The sequence below is a fragment of the Varanus komodoensis genome, unplaced genomic scaffold, assembly GCF_004798865.1.
Source record: "Varanus komodoensis strain SLA01 unplaced genomic scaffold, ASM479886v1 scaffold3, whole genome shotgun sequence".
In the NCBI taxonomy this organism is placed as follows: Eukaryota; Metazoa; Chordata; class Lepidosauria; order Squamata; family Varanidae; genus Varanus; species Varanus komodoensis.
Genome location: NW_025335761.1, coordinates 59,218,208 through 59,235,879, shown reverse-complemented (window position 1 = coordinate 59,235,879; position 17,672 = coordinate 59,218,208). Strand labels below are relative to the sequence as shown.

The 17,672-nt window shown below is 48.1% G+C and overlaps 1 protein-coding gene across 1 annotated transcript in view; it reads right to left on the bottom strand.

Moving 5' to 3' along the window:
* The window catches only part of KCNH5 (potassium voltage-gated channel subfamily H member 5), a 200,413-nt gene that overhangs the window by 31,247 nt on the left and 151,494 nt on the right, over nt 1-17,672 (bottom strand). The window contains exon 9 of the mRNA XM_044436976.1: nt 17,230-17,482. Within this exon, the coding sequence (XP_044292911.1) occupies nt 17,230-17,482 (253 nt within the window). The remainder of the gene's footprint in view (nt 1-17,229; nt 17,483-17,672) is intronic.

Here is a 17,672-nt window from a genome sequence, read left to right as displayed (position 1 = left end):
CAGCGCATGCCTATTTTATGCACATCCACGTCTTCTTTCGTCCTCTTTTTGGGTGATGGGTTTCCTCGGGGATTTGTGTGCGGCCACCCTAGCCAAAGTGCAGCTGGAGCAAGGCAAGAGCTGCCTCCGTTAGCAGGCGCTCTGTCCTCTTCCTCCTGTTTTCTTTCTCCAGCAGGAACATATTCAACACAAGATACCAACGAAGTTGGCAAGGTGGTTCTCAGAAGGCACAATAAAGACTGCAGAAGAGAAGGGGGAAGCAAAAGCCATTGGTGACAGGGAAGAAGTCGGAAGACTCAATGCGAAGTTCCAGAGAGAGGCAAGAAGAGATCAAGAAAGTAGTGGGTTGCACGATGCAAGAAATTAAAGGAAGCAGCCAAGAGAGGTCATACAAGACGGAGTTCCACTGATGTGAAGAAGGCCAGAAATCCCTTGATGGCCAGAAAGGCCATGGTCAGAAGACATGATGGGCAGGAATAGTATGACCCACAAGCAATCAGAGAAAGATGGTGAGAGCCAGCGTGCTGTGGTGGTTAAGAGCTGGGACTGGGACTCAGGCGATCTGGGTTCGAGTCCCCGCTCAGCCATGGAGCCAACTGGGTGACTCTGGGCCAGGCACAGACTCTCAGCCCAGCCTACCTCACAGGGCTGTTGTTGTGGGGATATGATGGGGGGGAGAATGATGTAAGCTGCCTTGAGCCCTTCGTAGGAAAAAGGCAGGCTATAAATTGAAAAATAAATAAATAAATACAATATGTAGAACAACTTTACACAAATGAGAATCAAGGCCAAGCTGTAAGAGAAGAAGCTGTTCTAACAGAGCTGGAACCAGATATCCTGGAGGAGGAAGCAGTGTGGGCACTCAACCAGTGGCCTAACCGCAAAATTCCAGCAGAGTAGCTGAGACCACTGCCAACAAAAGCAGTGACAGTGCTTTGCCAAACTGTCTGGAAATCTGGTTAGTCGCCAAAAGAATAGAAAAGGTCAGTTTTCATCCCAGTACCAAAGAAGGGTGATGCGAAAGATGGCTCCAGCCACCAAACCACAGCCTTGATATCACACATGAGTAAGCTCCTCTTGAAGATAATCCAACAACGTTTGAACACAACCACCGGCAGAGAACTGCCTGATGTACAAGTGGGATTTTGTAAGGGAGAGGAATGTGGGATCACATTGTCAATCTGCACTGGATGATGGAAAAAGCAAGGGAATACCAAAAAGACCTCCACGTGTGTTTCACTGACTATACAAAAGACTGTGTTGACCATGACAAGCTCTGGAACTGCCTCAAAGAACTGGGAATATCAACACACCACACCCCGCAACTTCAGTCACTGTACTCTGATCAGGAAGCCGCTGCAAGAACGAAATGGTTCAGAATTGGAAAAGGCACTCGGCAAGGTTGCATCCTGTCACCTCCACTATTCAACATACACACAGAAATAGTTGTGAGTAATGCACATTGGGAAGAAACTTCCATTGGGGTCAAAATTGGCAGTAGGAATATTAACAACCTCCGATATGCAGATGATACAACTCTGCTCACTGAAAGCAAAGAAGAACTGGAGTGGCTAATTGTTAGAGTCAAAAATGAAAGCAAAAAATTTGGATTGCACATTAACATCAAGAAAACAAAAATAGCAACAACTGCAGAGAGCACTCGGGTCAGAGTGCAGTTTGACAATGAGACCAGTGAAACAGGAAAGGAATTCAGCTTCCTGGGATCTAAAGTTGACCAACGTGGAGACCACAGTCCTGAGATCAGAAGGCGCATAGCGCTTGGAAGAAACGGAATGTCCAGCATGAATAACATCTGGAAGAGTGAAAGCATCAACCTCTCTACCAAATGCAGACTAGTCAGCTCAATAATTTTTCCAATTGCCACATATGGCTGTAAAACTTGGACTATGAAAAAGGCGCATAGAAGAACAGTGGATGCTTTGAACTGTGGTGCTGGAGATGACCGTTACGTATCCCGCGGTCTGCAAAAATCACCGGCAAAGAAGTATGAGACCGAGTCTCACCAAAAATATCCCTTGAAGCCATGGTCCCCAAAGACTGCCCCACTTTGACCATGCCATGGGAGCTGACTCACCCAAAAAGTCAATCACGCTGGGAGCGATCAGAGGAAAAAGGAGAAGGGGCCACCCCAGCACCCACTGGCTGGACACCATAAAGAAGGACCCTGGGATGGACAGGGTGGTCCTGAAGGAAGCAGAGCGAGGCAGAGGGGCTTGGAGAGCAATGATCCATAGAGTGGCCAAGGGCCCGACACGTCTGAACGGCTGACGGCGAGTCCCTTGACTGAAACTTAGCAGGTTGCCAAACAACATTAATCAAAGTAGCGTTCTCCCGGAAACGTAAAGAGTTGAAACTAAACTGAAGCAGGATGGCAGCTGGAGAGTGACAGGCAATGGCCGTAGGTCATCTGGTCCAGCTGAATGATTTCCAATCTCCTGGGCGTGATGGACTCCACCCCAGACTCATAGAAGCTGCTAGAGCAGTACGGCAAGGGAACCCCTGACCTAGGGAGGTGGTGGGCTCTCCTGCACGGAAGCCCCTCCAGATGCAGCTGGACAGCTCTGTGAGAGGGACGGTTTGACCTGGGGTCCTGCACTGAGCAGGCGCTTGGACCCGATGGCCTTTTTGGCCCCTTTCGTTGGGTTTCTATGAAATTTTTCTTCCTTCCTTCCTTCCTTCCTTCCCTTTCTGAAAACATCCTGCCTCCATACTTAGGGTGGCTCGTACTGCTTGAGGAAGAGATGGCAGGAACTTCTAAATGGGTCAGTTTGTTTCACCTGTCATCTCCTGCCTGGGTCAAGGAACGCCATCACGCCCCCTTCCTGCTCTGAGATGTCTCCGTCTTCTTCCAAGGTGGGCTGGTTCTCACACTCTGCCTGAGAATCTTCGCTAGGTAATCTTGAAACTGCCAAGTTGACGGCTCACCTTTGTCCTGCCACCTCCGCCTGGATGAATCTATTGAGCAGATGGCGAAGTGGGAGAGTTGGACCCTTCTCTGAGCTTTGCAACCCTGTTTCCTGAGTCCCAGTTCCAGATCCCAGTTCCCTTACAAGAAGCCTCTGAAAGACAGCCAACAGGGTAGGAAACTTCACAAGCACATCTTCAGCCTTGGGATATGGTAGTTCTGGATCTAAACCAATCTGCTCATATTTGTTTGCACTTGTTATTTGCAGGCATTTCAGCGACCCATTGTAATTTATAGGAACAATTTAAATGGATCTTTTTGAAAGGATTTAATAGCTTTGAAAAAGAACACAGAGAATTGGGAATAACATAATCCCACTAATGATTTTTGGATGACAACACAGCAGAAAGTCAATCCTTGTCTTGCTGAATTTGCCACTAATGGATGTTTTACATTATGCATTGCTTTTACATTTATTTATTTATGGTAGTTAAGTTTATTCTCAGAGTAGTTAAAGGCTCTTTGTGTTCATAACTGCATTTTAACAAACTTGCTAAAATTGTCCTGCTTATTTATTACGTTTATACCCTGCCTTTCTTCTTTCCAAAGCACTCAAGGTGGCTTCCATAACTCTCCCCCTCCCCGCAATCTTATCCTCACAACAACAACCCTGTGAGGTAGGCTGGGCTGAGAGTCTGTGACTGGCCCAAAGTCACCCAGCTGGCTCCATGGCTGAGCGGGGACTCGAACCCAGATCGCCTGAGTCCCAGTCCCGTGCTCTTAACCCCTGCATCACATTGCCTTGCACAAAGAAGGCTTTCCAGACATAATTGCTCCGTAAATAATGTCCAGTCCGATGCTTGTCTGAACAGAGAGACGCACCTTAACTCCACCAATCCCCAGCCAGCCAGGTATGTCGGACATGTTGATGTCTAAACCCACATCAAAACGTCCTCCATAGCTGGTCCTGTGTGCCTTACCTGACCATAACAATGCTTCTAATAGCCATCCTTGCTACTCCTGAATAGTATCCATGTAAATTGCTAGAATTTTTCTACTTCAGGCTAAAAAGAGGGCGTATCAATGAATAATTAACTGAAAAAATGTTTGAATAACAATAGACTGGCAAATTCCTGCTGGTCCTCTCCCCTGTGCAGAATAAAATTATCTCCAGGAACCAAAAGGGATGTTTTGGTTCCATTTCGCATTGGAAAAAGGCCTTTTCCCCCAGTCTGCCGATGTGCTTTCAGCGCTACACAATGGTATAGCTGGGTAAATTGACTAGCAGCCTTTGCATATTCCTTTATGGGCTGTTTGAAGCCGCATTATATGCAAGTGTTCCAAATGGCAGCATTTCACCAAGGTTTCAGTCCTAGACCTCTCTCTTTTTATATCAGAGAAGCAAAGAATTGTGCCTGGACTTTCTGAGGGTGTCCTCAAGACCTGAACGCTGCAAAGTTTGCTTTGTGGGGCTGCCCTGCAAGCTACAGCAAGTGCAGAATGGAACTGCTCAGTTGTTGTTAGGAGAAGCGCCTTTCGTGCAGCTTCTTTGCTGCGGGAGCTGCACCGACTGTCTACTTGCTACCAGGCCAGGTGCCAGCGTACAGGGAGGTGTGAGGGTTCTGTTTGGGGGATGCGAACCCACCAGATTCCTTGGCTCAGCTCCCCAGACTCCAGTCCACTTTGCTTTGTTCTGGATCCGAGTTCCTGGCACCACCAGGTGCTTCCCAGGAATTGAGCCTCATCTGCTGCATTGGCAGTGCCCCCTTCCCAGGCTTTCTGCTTCCACTGCTGGCCACAGCAAGCTGGGAAGAACGTTGGTCGCCAGGAATGGCAGTTGCTTCAGACGGGGAAGGGTGCCAGTTGCCCCATCATGGTGCGGAAGCGTTCACAGACTTCCTTTTGCCCCGACTTGTTTTGCAGGACCATGCACAGCACAGGAGAAGTCCTCAAGTGCTCAAGGAACGGATTCCAAAAGGATCTTCCCAGCCCTACTGGCATACAAAGCCCTGAAGAACCTGGGACCAGGAGACCTGAGAAAGGGCCTTCTCCCTTACCAAGGAGTCTGGCCACTGAAATCCTTGGACGGCATGTTTCTGGTGATTCCATATGGCTGTAGGCTGATTGGAATTTACCCAGGGAAGAACCCTCCATGCGGTGGCCCCTTCCTCTAGAACTCGATGCCTCTGCGAGGCCACCGAAATGCATGGTTTTTGGTGCTTCCTGCAAACACTTTTATTTCAAGAAGACTTGCGGAACTAACCAGCCACAGTTCCACTGATTTCATCCTTAACATACTGTTTTCTTTTGGATTTGTTTAATTTTCTATTGCTCAGCACTCCAGAAACTCCATAACAGAATATGGCACAGTATATAAATCTTGCAACTACATAAATAAATGAAGTAACACTGTGTTCCTTCTGAAATTATGCTTTCTAAAATGTAGCCAAATGTATGTATAAAGCATGGATGCCCACTTTGTAGAATAGGATCTGAGGGAAAAGATTGCTTTGGATTGCTGCTCTCTTTATGGAAAACACGACACCTTCTTTTCCCTTAAGACACCATCGTTGCAGTGTAGAAGAGAAATCTCTGAGAAATGTGCAAGAGAATTTGCACAATTTACAGACTTCCCATTTATCTCATGTGGCTTGTGTGCAAGCGCACTTCCTCCTGGATTTTGCCCCATTGCAAGTGGAGCATCAACCCATGTTCAGTGGAAATGGATTTTCTGTGCCCTTCTGACAGCTAAAAGCCTACTACTGCAATTATAACACTCAGTTCCTCTAATACAAAGAGCTGCAGATCTTACAAAATTTTCTACATTTGATCAGGTAGAGAAGCTACTTGAAATAGATACTTATTTGGATATTTGGCTTACTTTTATGTACAGTTTTTAGAAACCTGTACTCTCACACGCACACATGGACAAATTCATATATCTCTTTCCTTCACCGACATCTGCAAGAGCTTTGTGAAAACTGGTCTGTCAGAAAGATGCACAAGTCGGTCCTAGATCAAATCAAGGCAGAACTGAAAGCAAAGGAGACAAAACTGCAACTGTCCAACTTGGGCACTTTGTGAGAAGGCAGGACTCCCTGGAGGAGGCCATCGTGCAGGCGCAAGTCGAGGGCAGAAGAAGAACAGGAAGACCAACTATGAGCTGGACGGGCTCCATCAAGAGAGCCACCTTGGCCAACGATCGAGGCCAAGGTCAAGATCATCTGCACCACTGTGCTCCCAATCACTATGCATGAGTGTGCAAGATGGACTGTGAAAAGGCAGGAAGAAAATCAGTGCATTCAAAACATGGTGTTGGAGGAGAGCACTGGACTGACCGAAAAACGAACAGAGGGGTGCGAGATCAAACCATGCCAGAACTTGCCCTGGAAGCAAAAACTGCAAAACTGCAGCTGTTGTACTTCAGGCACATCATGAGAAGGCAGGACTCCCTGGAGGAGGCCATCGTGCAGGCGCAAGTCGAGGGCAGAAGAACAGGAAGACCAACTATGAGCTGGACAGACTCCATCATGGAAGCCACAGCCTTGAATTTGCAAGAGCTGAGCAGGGCTATCAAGGATAAGACGTTCTGGAGGGCCTCCATTCCTAGGGTCACCGTAAGTCGGAGACAACACGACAACACACAACAACAACAAATATCTTCTATCCATTGAAAATGGTATATTCAATCGAAGTAGCCACATTTTCATTCCTGTTCTCTTCTGCCTGCCTTTATTTGAATGTTTATGGGAAAGATAAATTCTAAAACTGTGCTCTTGTGCATCTCCACACTTTTGCCCTCTCAAGTGTGCACTTGCAGATTTCATGGGCACATGCTCATGAGCACATGCTCACACTTTATAGGGAGAATTTTTCTGAATTGCATGGAGAGGCGCGTTCAGAAACATGAACAAGGCAAGCCGAACTTCAGGGAGGAATTCTGAAGGTCTGAACCTGCCGAGACATTCAGGGCTCACCCGTTACTTCTACATGCAGGAAAACAGCCTGGTGCAAATTAAAAGGCGGAAGGAGCAAAGACCAGTGCATGAGCTATTCCTTAACACAAACACACCATTACCTAAGACATATAACCCTTGCATTGAGGAAATCACATTAACCAAACAAAACAGGTCTCCCTCCGGTGCTCCTTGCAAGTGGGTTGGAGCCACTGTCAGCTTCCCCTGGAACATCTGAGGCCTTAGAAGTGTCTAGACAGACATATTTGTGTAGAAGTCACACGACCGTTTGATTTCAAGAACATTCTGCCTTCTTTTAAGCAAGGCAGGATCAAAAACTCAGACTGACACTGGGAACCTCGCTTAAGCAGGAGGCTCCTGTGGGACGCGCAGGTGGCATGGTGTGATCCTGCACTGAAGGAACATCACAACGAGCAGTTCAAAGCTCTTCAGAGCTTGCCACCTTTCAAACACTTTTGGAAAAGGCAGCTTGGTGCAGCGCTGCTCTGTGCAACTCTATACTTACTTTGCACGAAAAAAGAAAGAGACAGAAAGGAGGAGGAAGGAAGGAAAGAAGGAAGGAAGGATCCAAGCTTGCACAAAACTAACTGAAAGATACATGCACGACATGGAATCCATGCCCTTCTTCAAGTGGCCTTTGGCATGTGATGATTTCACCGGGAGACTCAGGCCACTTACCCCAACCTAATGCCTTCCAATTGTTGCAGACTTCAACTCCCAGCAGCCCTAGCTAGCATGGCCAATGGTCAGGAATGCTGGGCAGCAGGGTATGAAATATCTGGGAGGCATCGTTTCAGGGAAGGCTGCTGCTCCAGGGCTGTGAGATGATGCAATATCCCGAGTTGAAATGAATCGACCTGGCCTTGGAAAGCGTGCCAAGAATAGCGGCCCCTTTCCCTCCCAGCGCAACCTTTCTCCGCGGCACATGCAGCACCGACAAAGCCTGCCAGCCATGTGCTCACACGAGGGGTGCCACTCACGCAGCTCTCACATGGACCCATTTCCTGGGGGCAGCCATGTGAGCACTAGCACATCTGTGCCAGCTCCGAATCAGGGATGTGAAAGAGCAGGCTGGAGGGCGGGGAGCTGATCCAAGGGAATCGAGTGGATTCCCACCCCCCGTGCAGATTCCTCACTCATCCCTAGTCTGGGGATGGTGCACAGGTCAAATATTAGATTGGCAGCAAGCAAGGTGGTCCATCCATGGCTCAGTGGACATCACTTTGCAGAGCCTCCAACAACAGTAAACAGTTTATATCGGTGTCCGCAAAATCCTGGAGAGGTGCTGCCAATCAGTGCGGACAAAATTGAGCTACTCGGGTCAATCCCATAGTTCTCTATAAGGCAGGTATGGCAGAAGAGGTCACGCTGAGCATTCTACTTGAGTTTGTAGAAGTTCTCTAAACTATACGTCAAAGCTTGCTTTGGCTTGCTCCCATACAGGTTATGCTTGCTTGTTTGCTTATTCAAATTGGAAAAAAGTGTGCCTTTTTCAAAAACTCTTTATTTTCAGCATTTTCTGCATTTTTTCAATTGCACTTTCTGTGAACATGAATGCAAGTTCAGGAATCAATGGACACTTTTGAAACACTTGCTCTCCTAGTTTTGTTCGCTTCCAAGGTCATTTCTGGGAGAATTGCAAACAGAAACAGAATTCTGCCCCTCTCAAATAAGGCAGTTTCCCCTCGTGAAGCCCCTTCTGTGCACCATTTCTAGAGGACCACCTTCCTTTTGGTATATGTAGCATTGCTCTGAGCTCTCTCTGATCTTGGTGGTTACAGCATCATGAAGAACACGTGGAAAAAGTTAATGAGCAGTTCCTTCCTTTGAAGAGATGAGCTCAATCCTTGTGCTCCTCCAAACTCATGAATGCTTCCACTAGGGACAGAGGTGCGGACACTGGACCTGCCCACAACATCCGGGTGCACGGCAGCCCTTTCCCAGAGGTCACGTTGAGCATCGGTCCTCATGAGTTCTAACCACGTTCAGCTCAGCCCCGTGGGGGACCCTGCCTTACCAGATGCACCTATTAAGGTTAGGGATCTGAGAGGAAGGCTTGGCATACAGAACAACATCTGGTGTGGTCTCCATCCTCAGTTTTATCCCTCATGGGTCTGCAAGAATGCATGAAAAGGGCTCAGGTTGGTCTCCTCCTGCCTGGTGCCTACCAGGTGTGTTGGACTGAAGCTGGCTGCAAGATACTGGTAGGTGTGGTCCAACACCTCTGGAGAACACCAGCTTGGTGAGGCAGGGCTTTGGTTCTGCTGAATGTGCTGCCACAGGGGATTCTGATTCATTTTTATGCATCTATCACCAACATCAAGGGAATGAGGGACGGGGTAGAACCAGGGAGGGTGTGTGGTGGTCTGCGGGCCAAAGTCCTGCACTCATGCATGTTTTTTCTTCAGGGGAGGGCAGCTTCCCAAACCAGAGATTCTCCATTATTTAATCTTCTCTCTGACATCGCGTACCATGTCTCTGGCAGGGTGGGAGAAGGCTTCGCATATCCATATGGCACAGCTTCTTTTCCAGCCTTGCAACAAACTCCAGCCCTGGCCCGTTTTTGTGTTGTTTGCGAGAAAAGCCTGCCCAATTAATTAATCACCGTTTGCTTCTGCTAAATCATCTGCCAAAGAACTTGCTGAAAAGGCCTTAGTCAAACTCTTTCTGTTCAATTCCCCTTTCAGCTAGATTTATACCTTCTCTCGGCTTCTTCGTTGCACAGTAAATGTAACTAATTTACTGACTGCCTTGCCAGTGATGATGAAAAGAATGAAAGGCACTTCCAGTAATTAAAACCATTTCGCTTGAACTCAGGATGGGCTGAACCTCCCACAAGTCACTCAGCACATGAAACGAATACTGCGACTCGGGGAATAGACAGAAGGAAATGCGCAAGACTCGCTACAACTCCATTTGAATAATGCCGGCACACCAGGGTCATGCCCGCTCTTTTTCACCTCTGGCCTTTGCCACATCTGTATCCCATCCCTTCTCTCCAGATGTCATGGGGATACCACTCATTAATCCTCGTGAACTGTGGCAGAGTCGGGTGGCGTGTGAACACCACAGCTCTGCACAAGAGGATTCCTCAACCTGCCGCTATGTTCCAATCTTCCCCTCCGGAACACTTTTCTCTTGCAGAATTTCCCCCTTGCCTTTCTGGATGCTAGAGCTGGGATGCACCCTTTCGGAAGATCGGAAGACCCCGCAGGGTCCACGGATTTCCCCTTGTGCTTGCCCCAGTCCTGCAAAGGGAGCTGAGCCAAGGGCAGTCTGTGCGTGGTGCAGACCCCTGGTTGCCTGACCAGCAGCCCTCCCTGCCAGGATGAGGAAAAGCGGGGTGGAAAGCCTTCCTAGTGGCCAGCCTTCTCGCTCACTTGCTGCTTCCAGCAGGGCTGAAGAAAGGCACGCAGGCTGCACCCAGCGTAGGTCTTGACTCCCGGTTAGCTCCCCATGGACACCGGGCACACTCACCAGGAACTTGGACTGCCGGCCACTGCAAAGTGGATTGCAGTGCAGGGAGCTGAGCCCAGAGAATCCGATGGATTCCCACCCCCAGAGAGATTCTTCCCACATCCCTACTGGAAGGGCTGCTCTGTTGGCATGGAGGGATACTATCATGGGACAACCTGGGATCAGGCAGGAGGGATTAAGGGAGGGGGGGTTACTATAGCAATGGGATTTGGGTCGTTGTGGAAGAGGGTGTGGAATGTTGTGTTGCCCGTGTCGCTAAAGGTGGGTGTGCAACTGGCTCATCGGATCACGCATGGTGTGAAGGAGGTGGACAGGGAGGGTAAAACTTAGGGTAATCTGGTAAAATTGATTTGTGTGAGACTTCGGGGGGATAAATGGAGGCACTGCATTTCACTACACAGAATTAATTTGTGGAATTGGCTGCTACAAAGTGTGGGAATGGCCCTCAGCTTAGCTGACCGTAAGACAAGTTTAACACAAGATAAGACTATGTAGCCCTACTCCTTTTGATGGCAATATGTAAGGTTCAGATCAGCAGAAGGGGCAGGGGTATTGCCTTTATGCTTCTCTCATCCTTGTGGTCTAATAGCGAAAGAGATGGCTTAGTTAAATGGGCCTTCGTTGCTGGAATTCAGCAAGGTTTTCTGCAGATTTTGGCTGGTTATCTTTTCCAGATGCACACTGGCTTTCAGTAGATACATTAGCTTTCCCCAGTCTGACGGTATTTCAGACTTGAAATTCCCCCCATCCCCAGCCACCTGGGAGCTTAATCCAAAACATCTGGAGAGGGTGTCAAGTTGAGGAACACTGTGAGCCAAAACAAGTATTATTTAAAATCTGTATTCAGCTGTTCCATCTTTTTTTTAAGTTCAGTGGTACCTTGGCTCACGAACTTAATCCATTCCAGGACTCTGGTCGTTAGCCAAATTGGTTGTGAGCCAAGTAAAATTTCCCCATAAGGTTCAATGTAAATCAAGTTAATTTGTTCTGTAACTTTTTTTTTTAAATCACAAAGATTTGAAGAAGTCGCTCTTGGGGTGGGGAGGAGGGTGCGATCGCAGGCACGCTCGGGGGTGGCGGGTGCGATCGTCACCTGATGCGGAGTTCACGACCCGAAGCAATTGTTTTCAGAAATTTCTGTTCGTGACCCCATTTGGTCGTGAACTGAGGCATTCGTGAGCCGAGGTACCACTGGACTAGATTTGAAATGTGGTTCTGGAAGAGAACTTTGCGAATATCCTGGGCCATCAGAAGGATGAGTCGCTGGGTCCTAGATCAAAGCCAGCCAGAGCTTTCCCTGGTAGCAAAAATGACAAAACTGAGGCTGTTGCATTTTGGCACATCAGGAAAAGGCAAGATTCAGGGAAGAAGGCGGTCATGTTGGGGAAAGTCCAAGGCAGACGAAGAAGAGGAAGCTCAGCTGTGAGAAGGGCCCATTCCATAAAGGAAGCCACGGCCTGGAGTGTACAAGGCTGAGCCGGGCTGTCAAGGACAGGAGATTTTGGAGGACTCATTCACGGGGTTTCTATAAGTATGAGATGAGTTGGGGGCACGGAACAGCAAGGCACACAGGGGTAGCTCTGCTGCCTCTACAAGCCGGGTTTATGATCTGCATCAGCCCCTCTGGAACTACTCCACAGTCAAGATGCAGCTGCTAGAGAGAGATATGAAGTAAAGTCTCTTTTGGCCGAGATACAGTTAATAGACAGGGGTGGGCAGGCTGTTGGGACACTCGAAGTGCACAAATCCAACACGACTTCCCCACTTTCACCCCCAAACTGAAGCTAGGACAGTGGGGACCTTCTTGGGGTACCACTTCGTACTGTTGATGAGATGAGGCTTAGTTTTCATCAGTGGACACAGATGGACAGGACAGACCTTCTCCCTGGGGATAAAGCATGTGGGCTTTCCCTCTCCTGGGGACAAGGTTGCTCACATTGTGCCCAGCACAGGCCTCGTGCACTCCCCAGGGGAGACTCCCAGGGGAAAATCCCGGGGAAACGGTACAAGATGAAAGGATATAGAGCTGCTCAGTTAAAATCAGCATGGATGAAGAAAGACAATTAAGACACAGTAGGTGCACTTAGCAGGTTAAAGATCTCAGTGTAGATGCGGACATCTTTCTAGATTTTCAGTGAAATCACTGGGCAGGAGTTCCCCAAGGTGGTCTGGCTTAGGGTTGGGATAAACCGTTTGGCATCTGTTCCTCACAGATTTGTGGACTTCCTTGCATGCTTGGCCCAATCCCGCAAAGTGAGCAGAGCCAAGAGAGAGTCTGCAACTACTTACAGACACCCCCCCCACCCCGCCACCCGGTTGAGCAACCGGAAACCTTTCCATCTGCAGCGCCTGCAGGATGTGGAACAGGGGAGCTGTGAGCAGGTGCACCAGCTGCCATTCCCGGTGACCAACCTTCTGCTCCCAGCAGTGGTCACAGGGGAAAGGGGGTGCCAAGCACCTGGGGGCACTCAGCAGGAACTCAGGACCACTGCAAAGTGGACCAGAGCCCAGGGAACCCAACGGATCCCCACCCCCAAATAGATTCTTCACATATCCCTAGCCTGGCCTTCCTTCTCTCTTAAGGATGGGCGATAACAGGGCTGTATAGGTGTTAAGTCACTTCATACTTCAAAAGAAGCTTTCACCTTCAATCAAGATCCTCTTAAGCATCCCATTAATAAGCTGCTTGCAAACCTAAATGTAACGGTGTCCATGTAATTGCTTAAGAGCCAGCGGCTAATTGGCAAAAGAGCTTTAACTGCCTGTTGCTGGGAATTGGCTGCTGTGGTCACCTGTGACCAACATTGTGAAGCTTTGTGTTGCAACCTGGGCATGTTTGTTTGTTTAAAACTTTTTTAGACCATCCTTTACCATAGTCTTGGGATAGTTTAACGATAAGACAAAATAAAATAAAACACAGCATCCTAATCAAATTCTTAACCTGTCAACAATAAAACCCATATTAAAAACAGTCAAACCTTAAAACACTGGGAAAATACAAAGGGTTTAGCCTGGCGCCAAAAAGAATAGAATGACGGTGCCAGGCGAACCTCTCTGGGAAGCATATTCCACAGTCAGGGTGCCACCGCTGAGAAGGCCCTTCTCTGGGCAGCCACCCTCCTATCACCTCAGGGAGGGCTCCCAGAGAAGGGCCTCTGCCTCAGATCTTAAGGGGCTCTCCATTTCCATCTTGAAACTTATTCCAACCTGAGTTCGTAGCAGATTGCAAACTTTGGGGCATTTTTTCCAAGGGAAGAGTGACTGGCACCCACTTTATCTTGCTTTTGGCACCAAGTTAAGACTTTTCTAATTAGTATCTGTTTTTAGATTATAATTATTGATCTTGCTGCTGGTTTATTGTTTCATTGGTTTTTTGTCTTATTGATTATACTGCGTTTATCCCGTTGTTATATTTATATTTTTTTACTCTATGTTTTCTGGTTTTAGTTATTATTGTCATTTATTTTTATCCGTATTTTCTATTTTTATCTGTCTTATTGTTTATGGTTGCAACTATGAGACATCCAGAGAGCCTTCTGGCTATGGGGCGACATACAAATGCCACAAATAAATAAATAATATTTCCAGGTGGCTAAAAGGGGACAATGCGTATTTGTTTATTTAGTTTTCTACATGAGAAAATCCTTGCAGAGGGAAAGAGCCAGTGTCTAGTTTTGCCCACAAAAATCTGGAATGTGCCAGGCCTGCGGATGCAATGCCTGGGCAGAGATAGGTAGATGTGAACGAATGCGGGGGTCCCACCCCCAGTGGGCCTGGCTGTAGCACAACCCTCTCTGTGCCTGTCGGGAAGAGGAGCACGAGCTGTGAAAACGGATCCCAGGGGAAGACGCCACTGAATTGCATGCGACTTCATTACGATGGTATTAGTGATCTGTTACACTCGCCAATGTGCTCCATTTCAAGCTAATTGCCGAATTAGAGCAAATGGAGGGAGGAGAATAACACCTATTGCATTAATTTTTCTTAGTTGATTTTAATGCCACTGGTGTACAAACTGCATAGGTTCAATTCCCAGCGGAGAGCATCTAATTTCTCTGCACGCTGGTAACCTTGGACCTGTTTTTTTTCTAAAGCTGTCTAGTCCAACTCGCACTTTTAATTTGCTTCCCCAAGTGTATAAGGCCCCGCAGCTTAGATAGAGAAGTACAGACAAAAGCAAGCAGGATAAAGTGACTGCTACTCAGTAGGGTAACTTGCTGCACCTATTCCAACCTATTCCAAGATGGCATATCTCCGATAATATGCTGGGCAATTCTACCAAATGGATAATTATCTGATTGGAATGGTGTAACCGGTGTCCTGCGCTAGCATGGGGCTGGACTTGATGGCCTTCTTGGCCCCTTATGGCCCATCTATTCTGTGAATCTGTGAATCAGTGGCAGTTAGAACTAAGGTTACTACAACGCACTGTGGAATCTTTCCCTCTTTGGAAGTTTGCAGACTTCTCATGCCCAGCACTTTCTTGGAAAATGAGAGGAAGTTCGTGAATACCCATGGAAGCCCAGTTGCAGGACCAGCAAGTTCCTTCCATGTCATGTGCATTGGAAACAGACCGAAGATCAAGTGTAGCAGAGGGAAGGTGCTTGCCCAGCAGTTACACAGGGACCAATCCTGGCAAGCGTTGTGTGCACGGTCCGTGAGTTGACAAGGAAGTCAGCCTCATGGCCATGGGAGAGCAAGATGGAATCCAGGGAGCCTGAGCACAGAATCTGATGGATTCCCACCCTGCAAACAGATCCCTCACATATTCCTAGTTAGAATCTCAAGCTGCAAAGAGCAAGGTGGTCCTGAAGACTAGGGATGTTGGAGAAATCCTTAATGGACCCCACTGAGTTTGGATTTCCATGAATCTGGCTCATGAATTCTGCAGTAGAGTTGTTTTTTCCAAGCTGCATCTGTGCACAGACTTGCAGATTTTTGGTTTTCTTTGCATCCCTTTATGCAAATTTAGTCATAGGAAAAGAATTATAAAATTCTTTAAAGTATAAAAATGCCATTTCCCCCAAAAGACAAGAATATGAAAATGCACATTTGGGGCGGATTTGTGCATTTTCAAAAGTGCAAATTTGGGCACAAAAATCCAGTTCCATCCATGAGCAGATGATGGAATACACAGCACCTGAAACTCCACAAAACTCAGGTAGTATACTGTGAAAAAATCCACATGTCCGTATTGGATATCAGACACAGGGAACAATGCTGAGCGATGGAGAGCAAATACCTTCTTGGAACCCCTCACCCTATTCATGAGCAGGGAAACTGAAGGCACCAATGCACCGAATTTCTCCTCCGAGGATGAAACGTTCTCCAAGATTTTCAGGAGTGGTATTTACTCGTACTGTCAGCAGTTGCAAGAGCACACACTGTTTGTTTCTTTGCTGCCCTGGCAAGCAGCAGCAGCAGCAGAAGCTGCATAAGCGACTGGGCCAACACTTGGCATCTGCCACAATGCCAAAGGCACTCATTATTCTGGGATATCTTGTGTATGTGTGTGCGTGTGGGGGGGGGGGACAGCATCCAGCTGCCAATCAAAGAAGCATAGAACAGTAGAGCTAGCAGGGGCCAGAGAGCCAGTGGATCCCACCCCCTGCTCAGTGCAGGACTCCAGGTTAAACCACCCCCCTCGGATGGCTGTCCAGTTGCATCCAGAGGGGCTCTGGTGCGGGAGAGCCCACCGCCTCCCTAGGTCATCGGCTCCACTGTTGTACTGCTCTGACAGTCAGGCAGTTCTTCCTGATGTCTACCTGGAACCCGCCTTCCTGTCACTTGAGCCCGTTAGTCCATGTCCTGCACTCAGGGGTGACAGAGAAGCGATCGTGTCCTTCCTTTTCGTGACAGCCTTGCAAGCCCTTGGAGAGGGCTATCGCACCTCCTCTCAGTCTTCTCTTCTTGAGAGCAAACATCCCTCGTTCTTTCAATCTATCCTCATAAGGGCTTTGGTTCCAGTCCCCGGATCACTGTTAATCCCTTCCTTTGAACCTCTTCCAGCTCGTCCTCATCTTTCTTCAACTGCACTGCTCAGAACTAGACACAGGACTCCAGATGAGTCCTAACCAGCGCTGAGGAAAGGGAAGCTAGTCCCTCACATGGTTTGGAAGTGATGCTTCTATTTATGCCACCAGCACAGCTGATGAAGGTCATCTGTAAGGGGAGGGGGTTGCACAAGAGAGACCGCTAGGCTTGCATGATAGACGTATACCGAATAGCCCTCTGGGATTTTGAGTTTTCCTTCAGGGTGCTGTTAATCCTCCACATCTACTTTCTGCATTGGCACAGAAGTGAGATCTGAGCACTATGCAAAGAGACTGTCCTGAGACTTTTTGTGACAGGATGGGATAGAAAAGCCATAAATAAATAAATAGCATTTCCTTTTCTGCTTTTCCACTAACTAACCTCTAGGTGTCGCTGTAGTATGGAGAAAGTGCACAATTATGAAAGTGGAAAGGGCATTTGCTTTCACTTTCACAAATAACATATTTCCCCCGCTCTAACGAAGCTCACTTGGAAGTGCTGTTTAAAAACAGAACAAAATCTGGAGGGCTGCACCAACACCCAACAAACCTGCAAGCAACCACAGCAGAAAATGATGAGCACACAAAAATGTTTCACATAAGACAGTTCAGTGACTTCTTGATAAGAGGTGAGGTGAAGGGAGGCTGTGGCAGAGAGTGCAACTTGGACTGCAAATAAGCCACGGTATCGACCAAGCGATCGCCTTACCTTTTGGCAGTGCCACCTGAACCAATACATTTTGCAGTTCAAAGCCAATTCAGTTCAAGCGTGTGCCCCCAGGAGGAGGCGGAAGAAATAAAAGGAAAACCCACTTACCCAAAATGGCCACCACTTCATCGTCCTGTATGACTTCGAGGGATCCGGAGACGACAAAGCAGAGCGCATCGACGCTCTCGCCGGCGTGGTAGATGAGGTCTCCAGGAGCACAATGGATGGTCTGAAACTCCACCGCCAGGGCTCGCAGGCAGCCGTCGCTGGCTAGCCGGAAGGCTGGGTGCTCGTTAAAAACCTTCCGGTTGAGATGCACGCAGATGTCTGCTCTCATGTCCTTGGGACAAATCGAGAGGACCTGGGGAGAGGGAGGGCCTGACAGTGAGTGCATCATGAAGGGTCGACATGAACGTGGATACAAGAACAATCGGGAGAGAGAGACTGGAGGGGGACTGGGACATCTTTGCTCAAGTCCCCGCTCAGCTACGAAGCTCACTGGGAGACTTTGAGCCAGTCACCAACTCTCAAACTAATCTAACTCACAGAGT